Source organism: Elephantulus edwardii, unplaced genomic scaffold, assembly GCF_000299155.1.
Source record: "Elephantulus edwardii isolate Elephantulus edwardi_28Jun2011 unplaced genomic scaffold, EleEdw1.0 scaffold00202, whole genome shotgun sequence".
In the NCBI taxonomy this organism is placed as follows: Eukaryota; Metazoa; Chordata; class Mammalia; order Macroscelidea; family Macroscelididae; genus Elephantulus; species Elephantulus edwardii.
In genome coordinates this window covers 4,543,536-4,570,373 of record NW_006399952.1, presented here as the reverse complement: position 1 = coordinate 4,570,373, position 26,838 = coordinate 4,543,536, and the positions used below count along the sequence as shown (strand labels likewise).

The 26,838-nt window shown below is 40.6% G+C and overlaps 1 protein-coding gene across 1 annotated transcript in view; it reads left to right on the top strand.

Annotated features, from left to right (window-relative positions):
- GRHL2 (grainyhead-like 2 (Drosophila)) overlaps positions 1 to 26,838 on the top strand; it is a 172,057-nt gene that overhangs the window by 61,019 nt on the left and 84,200 nt on the right. Inside the window, exons 3-7 of the mRNA XM_006897162.1 lie at positions 6,750 to 6,817; positions 13,658 to 14,057; positions 18,619 to 18,674; positions 22,230 to 22,386; positions 26,554 to 26,665. Coding sequence (XP_006897224.1) covers positions 6,750 to 6,817; positions 13,658 to 14,057; positions 18,619 to 18,674; positions 22,230 to 22,386; positions 26,554 to 26,665 — 793 coding nt within the window. The remainder of the gene's footprint in view (positions 1 to 6,749; positions 6,818 to 13,657; positions 14,058 to 18,618; positions 18,675 to 22,229; positions 22,387 to 26,553; positions 26,666 to 26,838) is intronic.

Genomic DNA, 26,838 nt, shown 5'->3' with positions numbered 1-26,838 from the left:
AGTTAGTAGCCAAAAAACTTAATTACTGAGCCAGCAGGGCTCCTTGATTGAGAATAAACCTATTGCTGTTGAACCAATTCCAAGTCACAGTGACTTTGTAGGATAAAGTAGGACTGTTCTGTAATCTCCAAAACTGTAAATCCTTACGGAAGCAAATTATCACATCTTCCTGCTAAGGAGCAGAGTGGCTGGTGGGTTTGAAATGTTGACCTTTCACTTAGCAGTTCAGTGCTTAAACATACATCATAAAGGTTCTTTACCCTCAGTACAGCAGCTCCAAAGCCTAGTGTGGCAGTTCCGTAAATTTTAGAATGAATATTGATGACAGAAAAAGGTAACTTTTTTTGGTTAGATATCTTCAAAAAAGTGATCTGACTTATTTTCTCATTGAGAGACCAGGCATCTATATAATCACCTGCTTCTTGCTTTAATGAGAATATACCACCTGGGAGGGAAGGTTCCTTTCATTCTGTTGATCTAATACTACTGGGAACCAGTTTGTTTATTTCTTTACCCATTTATCTATCTATCTATCCGTCAAAATGGTCACTGATTATCTGACCTTTCAGCAAAGGAGATAGACTTTAAAAAGGGAGGTAGATTACATAACCAAAGTCAGATGAGACCCATTTTAATACCTCAGAGAGGTCACAGGGCAGGACAGATGTAGTCCCATAAACCTACAGCCATAATACACTGAAGTAAGTACTGTAAAAGAGGTGTGCTCTGGGAACATTGAGGAGGGTGTGACCACTTTCTAGAGAGTTCAGAGGAGGCCTTCTGCGGAAGCAATGCCTTCTCTACCAGGAAGGCTGAGGAAGGCTTGTTAGGTAGACAGGTGGGGGAAAGAGAACAGGTGGTGAAAAAAAATCCCCAAAATCTAAAACAGCAGGTTGTACTCAAAGGAACCCAAGTAATTAACATTGCTGAACTGTGATGGGGAGTAAGGGAGTGAACGGAGTTGAGATAGGACAAGGAAGGTAGACTCTCTCTTCAACAGTCTTGCCAGGTGAGGCTGATGAGTTGAGCTGGGCTTTATCCTTCCAGAGGTGTCCTAGGTGTGGCCTTTGGATTTATGGCCTTGGATTTTCCTGGGTAAGTGAATAAATGTGACTTAATGAATATTCATTTGTCATTGAAATTTTTTTAAAAATATATTTTTTTAAGCTTGTACATATCTATCACAAAATGTAGGAAAGCTTAAAGATAATAAAAGAACTTATGGTCTTTCCATCATAATATGTAATAGCATCTTTTTCAGCTCAGAGGCATTTTGAGCACAGACCTTAATAATGAAAGAAATAATTAATTCTGAGCACAGCAACATCAACATCAGCATCAGCATCAGAAAGGTAGGTTGGAAGAAGGCAGATCAGTGATCAGCCCATTGGAATAGTTCAGACAAAAAAAAAAGACAGTGAAGACTTGGGAGCTCTAGTGGCTTAGAGGTAAGGAACTGCACTGTTAACCACCAGGTGCACAGTTCAAACCTACCCACTGCTCCACAGGAGAAAGAGATACAATTTCCCATGTGATTTATAGCCTCTGAACGCCTGCAGGAAGGTCGACTATGAGTCAGTTCTGACTCAACAGTACATAACAACAACAATGCGAGAAAATGGTGGGAATCTCTGGATCAGTATTTGAAAGTTCTCCCTCAGTCAGCCACTGAAACAGGAAGCAAATAAAGACAAAACAATATAGTAAAGAAGTAACTTGGTGTTCATGTCAATAAAAGTTGGCAAATGAGTGTGTGTATGTGTGTGTGTGTTTGAATGTGGATTGGTGAGGAAGGCTAAATAAATGTCTTTGTTTGGATTCTCTAGAAGAGCAGTATCAGTGGAATGACTAGAGAGAGAGGCTTCCTTTGAGGGCTTGGCTCACGCCGGTGTGCGTTGCTGTTGGTAGATGGTGTGAACTTAGTGCTGACTCACGGTGACCCTGTGCACACCCTGTGCACAGCAGAATGAAGCCCAGCTCAGTGTTGCCCCATCTTAACGATCTCTGCTGTGCTTAAGCGCATTGTTCCACTCACTGTTGTTGTTTTTTCCTTTTTTTAATTTTTATTGTATTATTTTTATGTGTACCGTCAAATCAGATCTGACTGGTACAGGAGGAGATTGCCCCCTCCTTCTCCAGCAGAGCATCTGGTAGATTTGAACCGCATACCTCTGGGATTGCAGTGCAGCGTCTTGCCACTAGGATACCAGAGCTCCCTTTCCACTCACTGTTTGTAGAGGCTGGTAAATCTTAAATCAGTATGTCAGGTGGGAGGATCGAAACTTCTTCTCTAGTTAGGGTTGCAAAGGCCGGTGACTCTAAAATCTGCAGATGAGTAGAGACTTCTGCTGAGTTTTCTCCCCAGCCAGAAGTTAGGCTCCTAGAAAAGTGCAGGACAGAAAGAACACACAAACTTCACCAGAACATCCATTGATATACTGGAGACAGGCTGCCTTCCAAGGACTCTCTTCTTTCAGCTGATTGGCTGATCACTTCCTATCACAGACTGGAAAGTGATTACATTATGGAAGAACACCCAGTGCAGTGTTGACTAAACTACTGAGAATCTTCACCATGCCATCAAACTGACACATAGCATTAATCATCACACTATAACTAGGATCAAAATGTTGAAGATGATTCTTAGGTTAATAAGGGTAGAAAATAGAGAACACAGACTTTTGAGAAAAAGAATGGGCTTTGTGGGATGTGCAGGTAGGTATATATAATAGAGAGTAATTTGATTCTGGAAGAAAAACCTGGTGATATACTTCTGAAAATCAGCTAATGAAAGTCTCATGCTTCACAACGGTTTGATCTGAAAACCGTCAAGCAAGTGGCATAAGATCAGTCAGTATTCATTCCTTGGTGCATCGGCTATCCCTGAACGTTGGGCTGAGTCAATGGCAGCTAACAACAACATCAACAATGTAAGTGGAGAACTAAAGGGAGGGGACTAAGTTGAGAGATCTCAGTTTCTTAAAAGTAAATAAAGTCACAGCTCAGATTGAAGATACTTAAAACTTAATAACCTACCTAGGTTGCATTGTGTTCAGCCCGGTTGTCAGAGCTCCGATGTCTGCTCAGAGCTTACAAGGTCCATCTTATTAGACTCATTCATTTACATGTGTTTTTTAAAAATAATCTTTTATTGTGTTCTTGGCAGTGGTATACACACCACTCTAAATTCTCATCGAACTGTTTGTAGAAACTGTTGACGGAGAAGCTGTACAGCTCTTTACAATCAATTTCCACACAAATTGTTCAGTAGCATTGGTTACATTCTTCACAATGGACATCCTCAGACTTTCTGTCCTAGTCGTTCTGATTCCTTACATTCTTAATCTTTGTTTTAAAGCATTTGTTGACCTTGTGGGTTTCTATGTGTTTTTGAGAATTGTTAATGTGTTTTAGTGCATGGAATCTCTGTTTTGTCCACTTCCTTAGTTCCACATTTGCCAGGGCATTTTAATTGATTGATTGTTTCCTCTAACATTTGATTGATTCTTTCAATTTAGTGAGGGCTTACTAAATTTCAGTCACCTGAGACATAATTGTATACAAAGTAAACACGTGGAGACTGTGGTTTTATGTGATGTGGAAATTTCTCAGCATGCTTTGAGCCACGGTAGAGAAGTCACGGATAGGGTGGAGAGACCGGGGAAAGTGGAATGTTTCAGACAGATAGGAAACTGTGTAATGGTTCATTGCAAAAAGGAGTACTGCATGGCCATAGATTCACTGTGGCTGAAACATGGTCAAAAAGGGATGAGCCCATGTGGAAGCAGGACACATTTTTTTAGCCATGTTAAAGATCCTTAAACTATTTATAAAGAAGACTATGGAGAATTTAAAGTAAAATATGAAGGAGTCAGATTTGATTTGTGTTTCAAAATCATAGTTTCTCCTATAAAGAAAGTGGCTTTGTGGAGACAAAGTATAGGAGCTCCAGTGACCTAATTTACATGGTATTAAAAGCTGCAAACCAAAAGGCTGTGCATCCTTGGTAGTTCAAATCCACTAGCAGCACACGGGAGATGAACAGTATCCTCCTGTTAAGATTTACAGCCTTGGAAACTAACTTGTTGATAATGACTTTGAAATTGAGGTTTGAAATGTTGAAAAGAAACCAGTTGGGAGGCTAAATTTCAAAATAGTTCAGGCAAGACATATTGGAAGCTGAACCAGGAGGCAGGCATCCAGTGGGCAATGAATGGTTTTCAGAGACGTGTAAGACTTTATGCCTGAGTGCTTGTAGGACGAGGGGTGAAGAACAACCTAACAGTTAATTAGGGTGTGGTTGTACACAACACATCACATCTTAAAGGGACTGCAAAGAAGTAATACCCATGCCTGCCTTTGTTCATGGTCCTTGCTCACTTGCCGTTTGCTCATCCTTGAGGTCACATTACCCCTTCACTTCTTCCTTAAGCTGGCCATCCCTTCCTTTGTCGGTTGGACCATCAAGATTTCTTATTCATAGTGTCCTGGACTAGCTTTCTTTATCTGCCTGACAAATTCCTACTCAGAGCCAACCTCTTTGAAAGAGCTCCGTTCTCTAGGCTTTATGTTTACTTATCATTGTCAGTGGATGGTAAGAACTCGGTTTTATGCATATCATTTTTATCTTACCAATACTAGGAACATTGTCGATAGACCCTCAAAATTAATATACAAATGAATGGCTTATGTTTATTTTATTTTTGTTTAACAAATTTTTTTTTTATAAAGTATTGGCTCATTTAATTTTACTAAAAGCCTGTGAGATAAATCTAGAAACTGGTCTTGAATCTTCTGACTCGTGGCAACATGCCATTGGGTTTCTGAGGCCGTAAATCTTAACAGGACCAAATTGCTTTATTGCTCTCCTAAAGAGCAGCGGGTGGGTTTGAACTGGGAACCTTTTGGTTAACAGACTAATGTAATGCACTGCGCCATCAAGTCTGTCTGAATTTCACATTTGCATTGTCTTTCTGTGAGAGAGCCCTGGTGATAGAGTGAGTTGACTGCTAGCCAAAAGCCGGTGACTTGAATGCACCAGTCTCCGTAGGTGAAACACGAAGTCTGCTCTCCATAAAGTTCAGACCCTTGGCAACCCAGAGGGCCACTTGTACTCTATTCTATGGGATGACTGTGGGTCAGAGTGGACTGGATGGCAGTGTGTTCTGTGAGCTATTGGACATCATTAGTCTTGTTTTGTAGATGAGGAAACTGAGACCCATTGGGCAGTGGCAGAGCTGAGAATCACTCTGAGGCGTTCAGGCTCCAGGACTCTAAGCTATGTTGCTATATCTCCCGTGGTCCAGCTGACTGGACTTACATACACAGCTGGGTGAATGGAAGCTGCAGAAATTACCAGGCAAATCTAGAAGGAAGGGATGTTCCCATAAATGCTCTTTTGTCTCAGAATAGTGAAGGCTGTATTTTCAGTGTAAAGGATTTTCGCCAGAAGGAAGATGTTACATTTCACAAAAAAGGACAAAAGGAAACAAAAATAGTTCGGCCAGATCCAAGCCCACTCTCTCTGTGTTTGAAACTGCATGGCAAAAAAATAGAAACAATCCCTGATGCAGGATGATTAGACAACAATATAACTGGTGAGAGTGGAAGCTGCACTGCCAACCCGAAGGTACGTGGTTTGGATCCACCAGCTGCTCTGTGGTTGAAAGATGGACAATCTCCTCCTGTGCAGTTTACTACCTCTGAAAACCCACTGGAGGGTCAGCTAGGGGTTGGTTCTGACTCACCAGTACACAACAGCAAAACCAATTGGGAGCTCTGGTGGCTGAGCGGTAAGGAGTTGTCCTGTCAACCCAAATGTGAGTGGTTTGAATCCATCTCTTCAGGAAAAAGATGGGCAATCTCCTCCCATGTGATTTACTACCTCTGAAAACCCACTGGAAGGTCAGCTATGAATTGGTTTAGACTTGACAGCTCACAACAACAGTAATATTTCTGGAAATGTGTTGATACATGGCTGTTAAAGTTCATGATAGATGCGAATAGTTAAGATGCTCGGCTGTTAACAGAGAGGCTGGAAAGCACATGCAGACGCACCTGGGAAGAGAGACCTTGTCATTTCTTTAGGAAAAAAATCGGTGATTAAAAACTCCATGGAGCACAGTCCTAATCGGAAGCAGATGGAGTCACTGTGACCCAGAGCTGACTCAGGAGCACCTGGCTTAGTTATGACATCAAGGATAAAAAGTTGTGGATGCCAGTCCATGAGCTCTGGAGGGAGGGTGGTCTGTTTGTTATATCATATGTCATATATTAGGGCAGCAGTCCAGTCCTTGAGCCCGTTTGCTCCCCCTAAGTCAGCACATGAAGTTTGTCTTCATGGGGGGTGGGGCTTGTTCTTGTTGTGACTCCATGTTTTCTGTCTGTCTGCTCTAGTGCACAGACATCCTCTGCTCACATTGCTCCTTTCCCCTCCCTCCCTCTCAAGATTGAGGGGGACCCAGGGAGGGGGACCGTCTTAGCTGTGGGAAGTGGCTCAGCAGAGTCTCCCCTGACAGCAGTATGCAGCCGAGTAATGGTTATAGCCCCATAGTTCTCACGTCACCATTGTTTCTGGCTACACTGTCACTGGCATTAAGACCATTCCCCTTTAAGCATCTGCTGGCTCTTGCAAACTGGCCACCTTTTCCTGTGGAATTATCCATGTTGGTTGGTCTGTGCTGGCGTCTAGCTCTGTTTATGACTGTTGTGTGTATAGAAATCTGACTGATGGCTGGTAATATTTCCAGGTTCCTCGAGACAAGAGGCTGCTGCCTGTAAGTAAAGCAAGTGACAGTCAAGAAGACCAGGATAAAAGGTATGGTGCCATGTAAAGGAATATGCTTGGACACTTAATAACCTTTTATATATTTTTAAAAGAAAAATAACCATATTAAACTATAATTTTATTCCTAAGAGGAGATAGGGGTGTTGAGGCTTAAAAGCCCGTCTTTTTATCAGTCATTTAGGACGTAGACTCAATGATTCCGTCAGTTGTTGTTAGGTGTCATTGAGTCAAATACGACTTGTACTGACCCTATGAACAACAGATCTATCCTGTACCATCCTCACTCTCTCGGATACACTTGAGCCCATTGCTGCAGTCACCATGACAATCCATCTTACTGGGGTCTTCCTCTCTTTTGCTGACCCTCCTTGTTGTGTATCCAAAGACTATCAAATGGCTCTTTAGAAACTTGCTTCTAAGAGGCTTAAAATCCCTAGTGTTAGGGGTGATATATCGCCAAGACAGTGCACTTCTTGGAATAGCTTTTCTGATCAACCCAATGACTGTGAGAAGGTCCTTGATGAACTTAAGTGTCACTTTCCAAAGGGGTGAGAGGAGAGAAAGTAGGTGTTTGGGGCCCAGGGAAGCAGCTGGTGGAGAGCCATAAAGGACGGGGATCACCCTCAGGTGCAGGGTGTAAAAGAGGGTGAGAATGTGTTGTCTAAAACCTTTCTGCACCTCTGACTTAAGAATCAGCTGAGGGAAAAAGAAAACCGACAAAAGAAGGTGACAGTCTTCTGGCTGGACCGGAGGTCGGCTTTATATGTTGAAGGACACTGGCTGTGGAATTTGTAGCTTTGGCTAGATTGAAATAACTGCATTTCCAGACAGTGATGCTCACTGGAACACTGGCCACATATGGGGACGTTATTTTGCTTGTCCTATATTTCAAGTTAAAATCTAAAAAAAGTCCAGCTGTGAAAGCCACATAAATAGGATTCTAAGCTGTCTGCACCTCATCTGCTAATTTGTCATAACTGGAAAAGCTAGCTTAACTTATCATAAAATTTATTAATTTTTATAGTAAATTAGGAACCTGGAAAACCCCCCAACATAGGCAAACTGAGATTAAAAACACATGCACAACTGGAGGATGTGACTTTGAATGTGTAGTTTGTGACTTGAGTTAGATATGTTTCCCCATTCAGTCTATTTAGGCTTCAGGCTTCCCCAAAGGGACAGACCACTTGTGGCATGGCAGTGCGTGACTGGAAAGCCCTTCTCTAGTCAGGAACATCTAGACAAAAAGAGAGGACTGAAGGGACTGGGTAACCCTGTGCTTGGTTACTTTTCTCAAACTTGCCAAACATATAAATCTTTTCCTCCACAAGAATGGAGAAGAACCACAAGTGATTTCCAATTAAAGCTTCTTTCACATGGGAGCAGAAAGAAACATGACTGTATCCCCAATCCCCCCTCACTTCCAGTCCCTGCACCTGTGTTAGAATTTTGCCTCATTGCGAGAGGAGCTGTTTATGACATTATGATCTTGTTATATGATTGGCATCAGGGCATTGGCATCCACTCCCCCAAAGAGCCTTCCTTGGGTTGCACATCACTTCCAAACAGCACCTCCTGTGTCTTTTGATCATTTGAATCTAATTCACCTTTCCAGCAAGGTCTTCTGGTGGCCTCCATTGCCCCAGAGCCCTAGGGCCTTGTGGACACAGAGTGATAACAGAGGAAGAGGCTGACTCTGCAGGTCCTGAATCTTTCTGTGATCCCACCAGTGCCTATGAAGCTAGCTGGTGCTATCTGCTACAGTGAGTCAGGGAAATAGAAGTCATAATAGTTGATTATATAACATGTCACACAATATGCCAAAGAGAGCAATTTTGGTCAAAGCATCTTTTTGAACATCAAATACTAACAGCATCTCACTGTATTTTAATCACTGTTTTTGTGATTTCAGCAGAACATCTTTAAGTATGTGACTGTGGAATACACTACTACCTTGTATAGTTTAGTCATGATTGTACAGAATCCTGGTTCTAGGAATCCTGGTGGCACAGTGATTAAAGAATTTGGCTGTTAACCAAAAGGTTGGCTGTCTGAGTTTCCTAGCCATGCTGTGGGAGAGATATGTGGCAATCTGTTTCAATAAACATTTATATGGCTGTGGAAATCCCATGAGACAGTTCTTCACTGCCCTGTGGGGTTACTGTGAGTCACAATGATGACAATGAGCTTGGCTTTTTTGGTTGAATGTAATTTTGAAGACTATCATTGCTGTACTACTTAGAAAAATGTTTAGCTGAAAACAATTAAAACCAGGCATGAGGGCCACAGGCCCGAGGGCCTAAACCCAAAAGCCTTTTTAAACAGAGGCCAAATCTAATCCACTCGCACACCCAGTTTCGAGCAAAGGCCACATCCAAGTCTCAACCAGATTACCACATCCAAGTCTCAACCAAATTATCTATAAGATAATTTTGCTCCACAAAAAAAAGATCTGAATGAAATGAGTTTCACAGGAATGCCTGTGATAAAGCTAACCAGGAGAAGGAACACCTAGAGCCTGTGCTGTGCTTATGATCTTTATGAAACTCTAGTTGGTTTTATGACAGCATTTTATAAAAAAAGCTTATTTTTACCATGAACTTCTTTATTTGAGGAGTATCAATTAGCAATCCATGCCACGTTCTAAACAATGGAATTGGAAATGCTGTTGTAAGGTGGGTGGTCTGGATTTGAGCTTCTTCCTGCTAATTTGATTCAGGTTAAATATAATTGAGAAAATTCTTCTATTCTGACTTGGTCATGAAATCAGATTATTACTTGTTACACACCATCGAGTCAGAATGGACTCATAGCTGACCCACCAGTGGATTTTTATAGTCAGTAAATTGCATGGCAGGAGATTGCCCATCTTTGTCCTGTAGAGCAGCTGGTGGGCACATCATATGTCTATAGGCTGGCAGTGTAGCTCCTTAGCCTGAAGCTACCAGAACACTCTCACATTATTACCAGGGAGCCTCATATTCATTTGCAGAATGCTTGCAGGCTTGTGATTATATCCTTTAGAGGATTCCCCGCCACCCCCAAATGATCTTGATAGATCTTGGACCCATGTAGAGAAATTTTGGTATTTTTTTGGCTGGCTTTTTTTTTTTTTTTAGCATGGACCCATTCCTCCCTCAAGCTTCATTTTGAAGTTTTATCTGAAAAATCCAAGCAGAAAATACCAAGCCCTGCTTGTTAGTTAGGCAAGCTTGGAGGCTTAACTGACATCCTCCTTTAGAGAGAGAAACAAGCCTAGCTCTTAGAAGAAGTAATGTTTTCAATTATTCCCTCCGTGAGAGATGATGAGTGGTAAACTTCAAAAAGCATACACTAGTTAAAAAAAGTCACACATGTGAGACAAAACATATATTTCCTCTCCACATCACTCAGAACAGTCCATAAATAAGTGAGAGGTAGCCACACATTTTAATGACAAAATGGATGTTGATAATAACACTATTTTGCTGCCCGTGAAAATGTTCCTTTAAGGAGTTTGTCTTTTTTCCACTACATCCTAGAACTTCTCAGTATAAATGATAACATTTCATCCTAACCTGACAACAATTGACTTTCTACACTTTCCTCTTTCTCCGGACAGAGTACTGGAGATTTGGGAGATCTTGTCTTATATAAATCTAGTTACACCACTTTCATATGTCTGGAAGTGACCTAATCCTAAAGATGTGAATTAGCTCATGTTATTATTCCATTTGGTTCAAATATGTAGTGATTAGTTTGTGCATATTTTGTGTTCCCAATAAGAGTTTACTCCACTGAATAACAGGGAAAGAGCCACAAAAGGAAATAAAACCCATTTCCAACCTCCACTACCATGAAATTACTAGATTAGAAGAACAATTTCTTCCCCTCCATATTAAGAATTAAGAGATGTTTCTTTGAAAATGTTCATTTGTTTTAGTTTTTGCTTTTTTTTTTCATTTATTTTAGTTTTTAAAAGCTCTTTTAGGGAGCTCAGGTGGTCTAGTGGCAAGAACCTATGCTGCAGTCCTGAAAGTGTGTAGTTCAAATCCACCAGATGCTCTGCTGGAGAAGGAGGGCAATTTCCTCCTTTGCCAGTCGGATTTGATTCAATGGTACACAAAAAGGGGGGAAAAAAGCTCTTTTAAAAACATTTTCTTTCAGGCAATATAAAATAAGAAGATGCTCAATTATGTTATTGTTGTTGTTGTTATGTGCCATTTAGTCCCCTGCAACTCATAGTTATCCTGTGTACAACAGCCCTAAGCCCTGCTCTATCCTGTACCAATTTTACTGTCTCTGACATATTTACCCCCATTACCCCAAGCATTGAATCAATCCATCTCATTGAGGGTCTTCCTCTCTTGCGCTGTCTCTCCATCCTCCCAAGGATGATGCCCCTCTCCAAGGACTGTTCCTTCCTTGCAACTTATCCAAAGTATGTCAGACAAAGCTTCAGAATCCTTGCCTCCAAGGAGCAGCCTGGTTTAACACTCTCCAGGACAAAATCTGTTCATTCTCTTTGTAGTCTGTGGTATAGCACAAAGACATCAATTCTTCCATCATCCCTAGTCATTGACCAGCTCTCTGATGCATAGCAAATGATTGCAAAGACCGCACCCTGTATCAGGCGCACCTTAGTTGCCAGACTGACATTGTTGTTCTTCAGTACTTTGGAGAGGTCTCTGACAACAGACTTTCCCAATGCAATACGGCTTTTCATTTCCTGGCTGCTGGTGCCAAGAGTATTGATTGTGGAGCCAAGGAAACTAAAGCTGTTTACCATCTCAATCTCTTCACATACATCATGATGTTGCCAATCGACCCAGTGGTGAGCATTTTTGTTTTCTTAGTACATTTTAATTAATGTGATACAACAAAATGTATATGAATGCTTGAAGTTAAGAAAAAAATAAAATAAAATCAATACTAATTTTAAACTTTCACTAAAAAAAAGATATTTACAGCCGTGGCGAGGGGCATCTTTTTCTTTCAAAAGGTTTTAAACATACATGACAGCAGGGAGGAGAGAATAATGAACCCCTAACTATACATCTATCCCCAAGAGTCAGTGCTTGTAAATGTTGTCATCTTTTCTCTCTCTTCCTTTCTTTAATTTTTTGGCTATAGTATTTAGAAACAAGTCCCTAGCATCATCCCACTTCATTTCTAGATACCTATCACTTGTTGTTGTTGATTGCCATCAAGTTGAGCCCAACTCATAGTAATCCTATGAACAAAAAACCTAAAACCTTTCGATGACTATCATTTTTCAAAGTTCATAGAGTTTCCAGAGGCATACTGTTTAAGAAACAAATGCCACTGCTGTTACAGCTCTACAATTTAAGGGTATTTTATTATGTAATACCAAAACCGTTATCTCACCTAATTAAGTTAACAGCACTTTCTTAATATCAGCCAATACCCAGCCCGTATTCATATTCCTCACAGATTCCATTGATTCATAAAAATGTTTCTTTGGCTTGTTTGGGTCAAGATCCAAACAAGATCTACTCAATAGATTTGATTGTTAAAATCTCTTTTGATAGAGAACAGTCTCCTCATTCTTCCAATTTTTTAATGTCTTTGACTTGACAATAAGATGTGCTACATCCTGGCCTGTTGCTTATTTGATGTCATTTAAGTACGTCATGCTTGTTTTTCTTGGGTTTTCTGAAAGCTGCCCATCAGATCTAAAGACCTGATTGGGTATAAGGACCCTGCTCCTTCTCACCTTGACGGTAACATTTAATAGAAGAGAAGAGGAGACTGAAGACTTAACACTGCCTGACACCATGAGGGAAAAACAAAGTTAAAATAGAAACCAACAGAACAAAGCCAAACCTATTGCAGTTGATTCTGTTCTGCCTTATGGCTGTTGTTAGGGGCTGTGACAAGGACTCAGAGAGACCCTATGAACAGCAGACCTGTCCCCTCCACTATCCTGTGCAGTTCTCACCATCGCTGATATATTCATCCTTACTGTTACAGCCACTTTGCCAACCCATCTCACTCAGGGTCTTCCAGACAGAGTCGAACTTCCCTCTAAGGTGTTCAAGGTGATTGGAACGCACCAGCCAGTCTTCAGAGAGAAAGATGGACATTGTTTTCCTGTTAAGATCTGTAGTCCGATACTCACGGAGGGTCACCATGGGGCAGAACCCATTTGATTCCAGGGCATGGAGTAAGTGAGTGAATGAATCTCTCCCAAAGCAAACTGCCCTGTATTTCTCTATACTAGCGACTGGTGGGTTCCAACTGGTGACCTTTTGGTTATCAGGTGAATGTTTAACCGCAGGGTCACCAGGGCCCTTTCACCATGAGATACACATTTCTAATTATCTTACTTTCAATGACTGCATCCATGTAGATGCACATGGTACCAGCTTGACCTTTTCATTGCTCAGGTCGCCAATGGTCTTTGTCTTCAACCTCGATGACTTCAAATCCTTAATGATTTTATTGTTGTTGTTGTTGTTGTTATGTGCTGTTGAGTCGTTTGAGACTCATAGCGACCCTATGTACAACAGCCCTAAACTGTGCTCTAACCTGTGCCAATCTTATTGCCTCTGACACACCCATCCTGATTTCCCCAGTCACTGAATCAATCCACCTCATAGAGGGTCTTCCCCTCCTGTGCTGTCCCTCTACTCTACCCAGCATGATGTCCCTCTCCAAACACCTGTCTCTCCTTACAACATGTTCAAAGTATGTCAGGCGAAGCCCCAGAATCCTTGCCTCCAAGGAGCAGCCTGGTTTAACCCTCTCTATGATGAATCTGTTTGTTTTCTTGGCAGTCCATGGTACATTCAATATTAGCAGTTGCAAAACAGTGATTTCCCCCCCAACTAATTCTTTCATGTTGCCTGGGTGGGTTTAAACACGCAGAAACTGTCTGGGCACTGGTGAAGCGCAGAGTAATGTGACTGGAGGAGAAAACCGCGTGCAGGTCCTCAGGACGGTGCCCGTGAACCTTTCCCTGAACCAAGAGCAGCACCTGGACAGTCCCAAGCGCGAGGCCTACAGTGCCAGCGTCCCCGAGAGCCCAGCGGCTGTGCCCGTGTCCGGCGTCACCGTGGTGAAAACCGAGGAGTTCACGCCAGTCTTCATGGCCCCGCCGATGCACTACTCCCGGGGGGACAGCGACGAGCACCGTGTGGTCATCTACGAGCAGTCTCAGTACGACGTGTCCTCCATAGCTGTGGCGCACAGCACCTATCTCAAGGATGACCAGCGCAGCACCCCGGACAGCACCTACAGCGAGAGCTTCAAAGACGGGCCCGCAGAGGTGAGTCACAGCCTGCAGGGCCTCTAGGCGTCCCCGCTGTTCATCCCCCCTGTTTGCTCTTTAAGCCAGATAAATGAATCAATGAAATGGCAAGGCTAGGATTTGTCTGATTCAATTTTAGAAAAGACTTTGAACAGGCTTGTTTGTACCTTTCTTTATAAACACACTTTAGTAACTTACAGGCCTGTTGTTAGGTCCCATGAGTACGGCTCACAGCTGACTCTGCAGTAAGTTTTCAGAAGCCTTACATCTCATCAGAATTGACAGCCATCTTTCTCCCCCGGAGCAGCTGGTAGATTCGAACCTTGTGCCTTTAGCTTGGCAAGTAGCTCCTTACCAGCTGGCCACCAGAGCTCCTTACAAATCATGGGGATGGAGGTGGGGGTGAGGAGTTCCCTTTTTCCGGACTCTCTATGTGACATATCCGTTTGCTTTGTTTTACTTGTGGCTGGCCTACTAGTAAGATGTTGTGCTGAAATCTCAAAGACACATGGTTCAAATCCACCAGCTGCACTGCGGGAGTAGGGTAGGCAATCTCCTCCCATGCGATTTATAGCCTCTGAAAACCCACTGGAGGGTCAGCTATGAGTCAGTTCCATCTTGATGGCTCATAACAATAAGCTGAAATATTTGTGAGGAATTAAAAGATGTGCCAAAATTCCCTGCAAGAATGTCTTCACCTTGACTTTTTAAAATAACCTCTCGAATAATGCTGAAGTGAAAACATCACCTGTGCAATAGGTATTTTCTACAGTGTGACATTTTAATATAACTCTTCAAACCTTGTGAGATGGACTAGTCAAGAATGAGATTTGAATTATCAGCAATCATGTGTGTTTATACTGCTGGTACCAAGGGTGTTGATTGTTGATCCAAGCAAGATGAAATAAATGACACTGTTAATCCTTTCTCCATCTATTATGATGTTGAATGTTGACCCCGTGGTAAGGACCTTTGTTTTCTTGATGTTAAGATGTAATCCATACCATAAGCTGTGGTTCTTGGTCTTTTGCAGCAAACTTTTCACATTTTCCTCACTTTCAGCAAGCAAGGTTGTATTATCAGCATAACACAGGTTGTTGATGAATCTTCCTCCATTCCTAATGCCACAGTCTTCTTCAGAGACTCAAGCTTCATGAGTTATTTGTTGAGCATACAGAGTGAATAGATATGGAGAAAGAAGACGTCTTTGATACAACTCTCCCTGACTGTAAACCATGTAGCATTTCCAAACTCCATTCTGACAATGGCTACTTGATCTAGGTATAGATTTCTCATGAGCAATTCTGGCTGGAAGGCAATGAGATTCAGGGCTCTACTCAGTTTTATGAAACTGGTATGTTCCCTCTTGCCCGAGGTCATGCTGTTCCATGCTCTAGAATTATTCTGCTTAATTATAATTTATTGTAATGCTATGTTTTTTTCCTTCTTTTTTATTTTATTTTAATAATTTTAATGACCATTTACAAAGATTTTGGATTTCCATTCATTCATTGCTGCACTTCTCTTCCCGGTGATGCTATATTTTTGAGGTTTTTAAGAATAAACTTGAGGACAAGTAATACCCATGTAATACCAATTAACTATGCTATAATTTTTCACAGTTCTTGTCCACATACATTCAAGCCATGTGGGATTTTACATTTCTGTCAGCTTGACTATATGCTTGGCTATGTTTTTTAATCTGAAGACTTAGTGTATCACCTGGAGATTTAAAGCCGTTGACTGTGAGTTCAGATCTTTTAGTGGGCTAGGGTGTTTACAACAAATTCATTTTTTCCATGCCCTAAGAAATGACAGTATTTTTCATGACAAGTTAATTCAAGGTCATGTTGAATTTTTATGAATTACTGGATACAAACAATTACTGGATACAATTACTTCATACAAACACTTTGGAAGTGCATCTCCTTTATTTTTAAGTCAGCAGACTTTTTCCTATACCAGCACTCTCTAATAGGACTCTCTGCAATCATGGGAATATCCAACTCAACAGCAAAGAGAGAGAAAATAAGGCAAACAGGAGCCACATGTGGAAACCGAGCACTTGAAATCTGGTGAGGGGTAGGATATTTCATTCTAATAAAGAATTTAAGTAACACACATGGCTAATGGCTACTATTGTACAGCAAAGATCTAGAGTTTTGAGTTCTTTGTGATCAGGTTAGACCTGTGCCCTTTGCCTCATGGACTTAGCTTGTTTCTTGATTCATGGTGGTCCTTTCTCACTTGGAGTCCATTCACTCATTGTTGTTTCTGTTGTGTGCTGTGGACTTGAAGCCAACCCTCCAGTGGTTTTCATGAACCACATGGGGAGAGATTGCCCATCTTTCTCCCATGGAACAACTAGTGGATTCAAACCATGTGCATTCAGATTCAAAGAGAAACTCCTGACGACTAGGTCACCTGAGCTCCCCCTTCCCCCTTCTCTTTTATACCTAGATCTCTCTAGCTTTCAGAGATCTCAGGAAAGCCTTCAACAATGCTGCTGGTGTTCTGTTGCTGACGGTGCCCACTCTGTGCTTTCTAGTCAGGACACTTGAATAAGTGGGTGAATGATAGAATGACAAAGACTTTCATATTTAATGAGTTGCTTCATTTTTAATAACCAGCTTTTATCTCTTTGAGACCAGGGCAAGGCTATATTCTCTATCATGCTTATTCTATCATTTAATCAGTATTTGTGACATGTTCATGGGATGTATCTGGGTAAACATCAAAGGCAAGAATATCTTATTAGATCAAAAGAATTAAAAAATCTATGGAAAAAATAAAGAGAAAGGGTGTACGTATATACAGATAAACTGTGGTATAAGAGTACACTAAATTCTAGAGATCATGGTTAGGCACTGAGAGGCAAATTTCGAAAAATGGTTCTGATTACTGCTTTCCTGACCGAGGAAAACCTAGAATTGATAGTCAAGGAATGGAAGTTCATGGCAGAAAAATGAGAAGCAGGAAGATTGATTGTTTCCTCCAAAGATACTTCTTTAAAAGTCTCAGTCAAAGGAACATATGGTCAACCAAGACTTTTTTGCCAATATTTTATTATATTTATTTTGGGCTCAATAATTAAGCTGTTTGCATATCTGCTTTTGAAAAGATTCTAAAATATGACAAAATATATTTTATTTGCACTGTATAAACACCAAATGATATTTCCAGGCCAAAATTTCTTTATGTATAATAAGTAGATTTTGTTTCTCAAAAAAATTCACTCTCCAATAATATTGTGACCATGAAGGTTTCTTTATACAAGGATTGATAGTGGTCAAGCTTTTACTAGATAATAATGTTTAACACACACACACACACACACACACACACACTCAAACACACACAACACATACATAGTGCTGACTGGATATCAGACACTGTCTAAAGTACTTCTCCTCTATATCCTCATTTCCTCTTGCCAATATTGATCAGAACTCTGGTGGCTTAGTGATAAGAAGCTATGCTGCAATCCCAAAGGCATGTGGTTCAAGTCTACTGGGTGTTCCATAGAAGAAAGATGGGCAAGCTCCTCTCAATTTCAACTTGATGATACCCAACAATACCTAGGAGCTCCAAGCATCTTACAGATGGAGCATTATGGTACATGCTCCAGCTTACGAAAGTCATAGGCAAAAAGGAAAGAACTTGACCCTAGACAATCTGATTCTAGGACTACCTCTTACTAGTTTACTATACTGTTTTTGTTATTTGACCTCTTTGAATTGTTATTGTTCCATTAATTTAGAATTTGTAACATTTGAGATAAGTGTTGGATGTAAGAGAAAATGAAAAAAAAAAAGTGCTTTTTATTTTTAAGCACACTGTTTCCACTATCTGCAAACATTTGAGAAATACTTGTGAAGATATGAACTCTCCAGAAACTAAACTCATGGTTATCAAGTTGATTGTGGACTCTTAGTGACCCTGGAGGGCAGGATGGAATGGATCATGGGATTGCTGAGACTGTGAATGTCTATGAGAGAAGTTTGACTCGCTATTCTCCTGCAAGGTGGCTGCTGAGTTCCAACCATGGACCTTTTGCTTAGCAGAGCTAATATTAACACACTATACCCACCAGAGGTCCATCTAAGATGTGCAAATAACAAATGGAAGGCAGTCCCCAGCTTAAAATGGGGTTCAGTTTCAGTGATTCCATTATAGATTGATCCTGATGTAAATCCAATTTTTGGGCATCTGTAATGAATGTCTGAGTGCACTAACAACAGCGTTTTATGTGGTGCAGCAGTGTGTGCAGCATATTTTACTATTGAGAGGATGCACAAGAAACACAAGCCAGAGGTCATCAATGCAATTCATCACATTTCAAATGCATTGTCCCCCCTGATGCACTTCTTATTGTGCAGATGATATTCGGATATTTGAGATCTAGGAACAACAGAGAACTATTTTCACTGTAAAAAGTGAAAACACCAAAAGAGAATATTCTTTTTTAAGAGAGAGTAACACATTTGGAAACATTTAACACCTCTTCCCCACCCCATCCCTAACCCCCAAAGAAGTGATTCTTATTTGTTTTAATTTCAATGACTTTTAAACTTTGCAGAAATTTCGGAGTGCTTCAGTTGGGGCTGAGGAGTACATGTATGACCAGACTTCAAGGTAGGTTACCAGAAGCTAAATTTCAAAATGGATTAACTGATAACTGTTCAAATATATCCTAAGTTGTACTTTAAATGCATTTACTATTTGTTTACTTTTATGAAATAATCTGATTTCCTGTGTCTTCAGTTATTCTCTTTCTCTAGATTGGTGTCACCAGTTTTCGGAAGCGTGGTCCTTTTATTCCTTCTTAGTTTTGCTAGACATCTCTTTTTAGGTATATCATTGACTCTCAAACTCACAGGTTTCCAACTCAATGAGTGTGAAATGGAGTTCTGTCTTTCCTCCTTTTTCTCTTTCTCCTGCATTTCCTTCATATTTACACTTTTATTTTCTATTTGGTGAACACAGCAAAGCCATCCCCTCAGTGACCCCAACTCTCAAGTGTAAGGAGCTGTGTGCCTTCCTGTTGTATTTCCACAACATGTGCCAAGTGCTAAATTATGTGTCTGTTCTATTTGTTATCATACTTTTCAGCTTTACACTTATCAATGTTCCCCTGATTTATTGCAATATAACAGATCTCCCTGCCAACAGTTTCCTTCAAGTGACTTCCATGTACCAGCAATGAGATAGGAATTGAGGATAAGATAGAATTGATATTATAGCTCCTCCCTTTATTGGTAGAGGCTGTTAGGCATTGAGAATTAGTCTATAGAGGTGCTATATGTGGAGACAAATTGTAATATATTTAGCCAATTGATAGGTGAGCCCTGATTCAGAGATACATAAACCGGCAACTTAAAAGACAAATAGACCTTTAAGTCAGTGGGTGTGTGAGGGTAGGGGGGTGGCTGGGAGGTGAAATGGGACAGTGCTGTACCAGAAGTAGGTGAGTGGGATCTTGGATTAGCAGGAGTGTCCTAGGAAAAGGATTAAGAGTATTCTAAGTAAAGAGGTCAGATATTCAAAGACCTTGAGTTCTCTTTATGCCTAAACAGAAGAGGTAATGACAAGAAATTATTTTGCCTTTTCTAACTTCAACAATTCCCAATACATTTTTTGTGTTGGTGGCCAATCTCCCTCTCTCTCTGTTCTGGTCCCACTGTGCTTTAGACCTGTTTTCCCACCTTTTTTGTTTTTCTCTATTTTAATTTTTAAAATTTATTTTCTATTGTTTGCTAACAAAGTTCAGATACATTGTGTTTTACGTTATTCTTCATTCACATAGTGTTTCGTACAAGCATTCCCATGCATTATGTTTAATAATGTTAATCACCGTTGGACTATGCCCACCATTACCCTGTCTTTTCAGGTCCCCACCAGATCTTTCCCATTTCCTTTACCCCTTCCCTTCAACCACCAACTTGGGCAACTCTGTGATTTCGTGTTTGTCCGTGCTCACTCCTCTGTCATCTCTGTTCCTACCTGACATCTCCTTATCCTTTGAGGTCTTGCTCCATTTCTGAGGCTTCCCCCTATCATCCTTAAGAAATCTTAAGTGGGACAAGAAGGGAGAATGAAATGAAATAACAGCCTGAAAAATATGGAGCGCATATGATATTTTAATGGTATAAATTTAGATAACTGTGCAATCAGCCACAGAAAAGAGCACTGGTCACCTCTCATGGCTTGGCTTTCCTGTCACTGTCCTGTCAGTGGAGTGACAGAGCGCCCACCTCTCAGCTACTGTTATATGAAGGAGGTGCACGTCAGCGGTTCTTATTCTGGATAGGCTTAGGGGATACAATCCTTTGGAATTGTATTAAAAATTATTTACATTGACATGTATTTTTCTGGGAGAAGGGTTCATCATTCTCTTCACATGTTTAAAATAACCTGTCCTCTGAATCAGTCACAAACCACTTGTCACGGGTGATTTCTAATCCAGATCTCAAATTCCAATCATCCTTCACTGACATTGCCTTTTCACACTGAATGACAATGGAATTGGTTTTGCCTGAAGTGATTGATTTTCTATCTTGTATTAAAAAGCATCATTTTGGAGTCTGCTTAGTTTATTAGTTTGCTGCTGCTGTTGCTGTTGCTGTGTACCATTGAGTCAGAACCGACCCATAGCTGACTCTTCGATGGGTTTTCAGAGGCAATTACTCACTCAAAAGGAGATTGCCCATCCTTCTCCCATGGAGCAGCTGGTGGCCTCGAACCACATGCCTTCAGGATTGCAGCGCAGTTTCTTGCCACTAGGCCACCAAAGCTCCCTAGTTTATTAGTTTAAGCACAAGATTTTTATCATCCAAGAGAAGCATTATCTTGTCCTTCAACATTTTTTTCTAATAAGAGGAAATAAACAAAAACCCACCAAAAATAAGAGTAAGTTACAATTTCACAAGCAGGCCACTGTGAGAAGCAAACTTTGAGAGATGCCTTTATACCTAGCTTTCAGAGACTATGAAATTAAAGAGCTAAAACATTTTATAGTCTCAATGAAGAGTTTCTAGTGGTTCAGAAAATGCACAATATGTTTGTTAATGAATCACTACTATGTGACATCCTTTAATGAAGCAGATATAAATATTTTTAATAAAAAAGACAAATATTTCTTGTTAATATGTTAATTAGAAGAATTTGTCTCATAAATGTAATAATAATTTAAATATGTTATATAGAAAATATAGAAAACTATTTAGAAGGGGATTCTGCAAACTTATTTTGTAACGAGCTAGGTAGTAAATACGTATTGTAAGCTGGATAGTCTCTGTCATAATTTTGTAACTGTAGCATAAAATAAGAAGTCAGAGACAATACAAATAGTGCACAAATGAGTGTAGCTTGTTCCAATAAAATTCATTTACAAAAATTAATAGCAGGCTAGGTTTAGCCCAGAGGTAACTTGAAAATACCTAATTTGGATCAGCCATTTTGCTGCAGTCTTAAACAAACAAACAAACACAGAAGACCCAAAGCACTAGTTAAGGAGCTAGGTTCTAGGTTAAGACTGTTTGATTTGATGTTCTTCATATTTTGAAATATTTGAAAGTGGAACATAACTACTTGTAACATGTAAATTAGATAAAAAAGAAGGCTAAGTACTTTTGTGAAATGAACAGAAGCATTTCATGCAGTTGGTTTGTTGCTAAGAGCAAAAAGGAAATGTTTTAAATTACGCCCCCCCAACTCGCCCCAAATATCCAAAGCACTTTATTGCAGATCAGGGAGCATAGAGAGAAATCTTCTCAAATGCTGCCTTCCCGTCTGGGAGTGGTCATTCATTTTTGTACTTGGGTTATTACTTCTTAAAGCTCCAGCACTGCTCACTTGCCATCTAGGAGTTCACACAGGTTCTTAGGTCCGGCCTTACACAGCAGCCAAGAGCATCAAGGGCTCTTTAGACCATCTGGTTTATGGGCCACTGTTGGGAATGCTGTATACATTGTACTAAAAATGACCTTTGATCTAGTCTCTCATCTGTTTTGCCATATGCTGTGTTTTTGTCTCTAAAAAAACCCAAAAAACAAAAAACAAACCAAAAAAAAAAACCCCAGTGTGAATTTTAGTTAATGTTTATGTAAAATCCTGTTGCTATGAAATTGACTGGCAAGGCAGGAATGTCCAAGTAAGTGAATCTGACCCCTGCTTTTTTTTTGTTCACAGTGGCACGTTTCAGTACACCCTGGAAGCCACCAAGTCTCTCCGTCAGAAGCAGGGGGAGGGCCCCATGACCTACCTCAACAAAGGACAATTCTATGCTATAACCCTCAGTGAAACTGGGGACAACAAGTGCTTCAGACACCCGATCAGCAAAGTCAGGGTATGGGCCCCATTTCTCTAATAAACATGGAAGGACCAGATGAATGGATTGGCTACTTCGCAGCCTTTGTGAAACAATTAAAAAAAATCCAAAATAATTCCAGAGTAAATGTCAGAGGGTTGGAACAAGAAAATGGATTGGCTTGTGGTTTATCAATTTAATCAGTAACCAATAAACCCCAGGGGAGGGCCATACTTGGAACATACTTTCTGACTGTATCCAGGGAAATGTTTATGCTTCAGTCATTGCCTATGTGCAAACTAGTTATTTTTGATGAACTAATAATTCATTTTACAGCTCGTAGCTGTAAGCCTGGTTTCATTGTGGATAGGAAAGAGTCACTGCTCCTTTCTATAAGGAAAGTATCCTTCATTCCATGTTCACGTTTCACAGGCCCTTGGCAACTTGGTTGAAAAGTCTTCTGGAGCCCCATGCTTACTCAGTATTCAAGGGAAGAAGCAGGATCTCTATCAGGAGTGACTTAGAGGAATTTTGAGATTCATGCATGTTAGTCCAATTTGTGGGAAATGAAATTGGAACTTTTGCTCACTGTCCTGGAAGGCTGCCAGCCTCTGGCACTCTCGTTCCTGCCAAGAAGGGAGGGAACTGGTAATCCCTCATTTCTGAAAAGGAAAATTATAGCAGAGCTCTGAAAAGGAGGTTGGAGGAGTCTCCTGGCACACTGTAAAATGATTTATGCTGCTGTGGTCATGGTGCCTTCCTCACCTTACTGTATCCGTAGTTACTTCCCTGTAGGCCTTTCAGAACTCTAGGGGAGGAGCACCATGGTGCGCCCAGGCCACAGGACAGCCCAAGTGGACCCCTAACCACAGATTGCCATGGAAAATCAACAAATGAGAAAGAGCACTCGGTCCTGTCTGCTTGCCTGATGCTAACTTTTTGCAGTAAAATGGAAGCGGGAATCTCTAAATTAGGCTTTCTGGTTTTGTTTGTTTGCTTGAATAAGTTAAAGGATTGCTGCCAATCTCCATGTGCAGCAGGCATGCCTCCTCCCAGGTTGTCACAGATGAGAACTGTTGGGAGTGGGGGGGGGGGGTAAGAGTGTAGGGAAATAAGGAGATGATGTGGGCCAGGTGTCCTGCACCAAGTGAAACCCTCGCAGGTGGAAAGATGCCCAGTGTCGTGTGTGCCCACCAGAGAATTGCTATGTTCCAAGCCCTGTTGTCTCAGGTATCAGGGATGATCTGCAATAATAATAATGATGTTGTGTACCATTGAGTCAGAACTGACCCATAGCTGGCCCTCCAGTGGGTTTTCAGAGGTGGTAATCACATGGGAGGAGATTGCACATCCTTCTCTCACAGAACAGCTGGCAGATTTCAACTGTGTTCTTTCGGGATTGCAGCATAGATTCTTAGCACTAGGCCAACAGAGCTCAAGAAACACAAAATAACAGCTATTGTTTATTATCTTGTAGGCACCAGCCATAAGCCACATTAATTACCATATATGTTGTCACTCATTTGAAAATAATCACTATGTGGAATGTGCACTATTGTCTTTACAGTAACACAGATGAGGAAATGGGCTTTCAGAAGCCAGTCACTGAGAATAGCTAAGGTGTGAGAGAATCAGGATATAGCCCAGGCAAACAGACCCAGAATGCACTCTCTTAATCATTAATGTGTTAGGTAGCATGGAGAGCTGGAAGATGGAAGAATTTATTTTCCTCTTTAATTCCTAGATGCATATCCTAGAATCTATACCCTATACACTAACATCTGTATGCCTGATTAAGAAGATACTGGATAAAGCTTTTTTTTAATTGAAAAGACCATGAAATATTGTACCATCCAAGTAAGAGTGAAAACTTGTAGCATCACCACTATCACCACCCTGAAAAAGTTGTGTCTTCTAAGTCCCAATAACAGTTTGGAATATAGTGACCTTTCAAAAAAGTTCACTTTTGCGTCACCTGTTAACATAAATGAGGAGCCACTTTCTCTTAAAGAGTCTGTGTGAGTTGTAAGTGGCCGATGGGAATCAATTGGGTCTGGTTTAGAGAGTAAGACAATCACTCACAATAGACTCTTCTCACTCCTCAACTCTGGGACAGGAGTCATTGTTTGAAAATATTAATCATTCTTGAAAAGAAGAATGCTCTTAGAATCTACCCATATTTTCTGAAAACAATATTCTAAATTGGAGCATAGAAGACTTGGCAATAGCAGTTTCACGCTGCCATTTTCTTTTTACTGAAGAAATAAATTTGCTCCCAAGAATGCCATTATTTATGTCATATGAGCCATTTGTTACGGAAAAGTAAAACAAAAGAAACTTTAAATGCTGTTTTTATTTTGGAAGAGATAGAAATAAACATAGGAAATATTTTTTTAAAATTTAAATTATGATATATATGTATATAACATAAAATACTTGGCATTTGAACAGCTTTTATATTCAGCAACATTAATTCTGTTCATAGTGTTCTACAGCTGTAAACATTTAAACAGAAAAGTTGGAAGAAGTCAGGAGACAGTGGACACCCGGCTGGACTCCTCATTTTAACAGCACAGTCAATGATTTTCTTCCTTATAGTGAAAAGTCATGCTGCTTATTAATTTGGATAATACAGATATATGCTTGTAAACTAGGTTTTCTTACAGACATCTGCTTTCTTGTGCAATGAGTGTTAACACACATTAGGAGTGAGCCATAGATTGACTTGACAGTCAGCAACAAGAATGTGTGAGCACACACATTGTCCTAGTCTTTGATAAGTTTGAAGTTCAATGGGAAGACATTTCTAGTGACTGAATAGTTGTAACTAAGTAAATGACCACTAGTGTGGGGAGTCCTACAGAGCAGGTGTTCCTAAGGACTGAGAGCCAATGAAATGTTCTTCTGATGTAACAGGAAGGTGTGTGACTAAGAAACGTTTTTAATACTATTCTCCTCTTTCCACTTCAAACATTTAGTTATTAGATCATTAGGCTCTGTCAAGTCAACTCTGACTCATAGCGACTCTGTGAGCAGAAGATCAAAATCCTGCCCTGTCTTGTGCTGTCTTCACATTCTGATATGGTCAAGGCCACTGTTGTAGTCATCGTGTCAGTCTATCTCGTCAAGGCTCTCCCTCTCCATTGACGACCCTTTATTATTCCAAGCATAATGCCCTTCTCCAAGGACTGACCCCTCCTGACAACAAGTCCAGATTTTAAGAGATGAAGTTTTACTCTCTTTTTCTCTAAGGAATATCCTGGTAGTACGTTCTCCAACCAAGTTCTTTCAGCAGTCCATAACACTACAATTTGAAGGCATCATTTCTTCTTCTGTCCTTGTAGTCATATTGTTGTTGTTATGTGCCATTGAGTCGCTTGCGACTCATAGCAACCCTATGTACAAGAGCTCTAAATGCTGTTCTATCCTGTACCAACCTAGCCATCTCAAACACACTTATTCCCACCACTCCAGTCACAGAATACTTTCCCATTATTTCAGAAAAAAAGATTCTATTGGCCCTCATTCCTTAAGAACTTGTTATAACATTTCACATACCATTGGTAAGTAGTCTTCAAACTCATTTCTCATTTCTCCATGATACAATTAGTTTCTCAGGCTGAATTTTAAAGTATACCCACATTTTATTTATATAAATCGCATACTTGGCTATCTGGTTTTTTTGGTATGTGAACTGCCTGTAGTTGAGAGCTATGTTCATCAGGGTGATCTCATCTTTTATTTAGTATTTCCCTCATATTACCACTATTCTAGCCTGAGGTCCTGAATTAGACCAGAAATGAATGCTTGCTCCTTTATAAAAGATGCCAAATTCTGAGTTTAAGGATAGGAAATCTCAAAAATATACCTGCTTAAGTTAAAAAAAATGCACCATTCCCCTCCCCCCATTATCTTACAAGATAACATATTTGCTGGCAGTTCCAGACTCAATTCAATTGTTTATGACTAAAGTATTGTAAAAATGATGCAGGACTCTCTTCTCCTCCATGTTGCACTTAGTTCTCTCCCAGTCTGTAAATTGGTCCATTTTAAAACAATAAACTACAAGGGAGCTTGCCTGGTAGACTTTTCTGAAGCAAGATGAACAATGCTCTAGACCCACACCTCAGGCAGAGCTTCCAGAACTGGAGACTGAGGCAGTCAAGTCAGAACAGAAAGTAAGCTCCATGGTTCTTGCCTCTGCAGAGCGTGGTGATGGTGGTCTTCAGCGAAGACAAGAACCGGGACGAACAGCTGAAGTACTGGAAGTACTGGCACTCCCGCCAGCACACAGCCAAGCAGAGGGTCCTCGACATCGGTAAGCTGTCCCCTGCACCCACCCATCCCAGTCTCTGATGATGTTGTCTCGAGGCCAAAGGGGCCCAGTGCAGTATTCTCCAGGGGCACCCACGTGGCTCATGGTACTTCTTCAGGCTAATCTATGAACTTGTCATGTTAACATATTCAGTGTAGAATATTTGCATAACACAT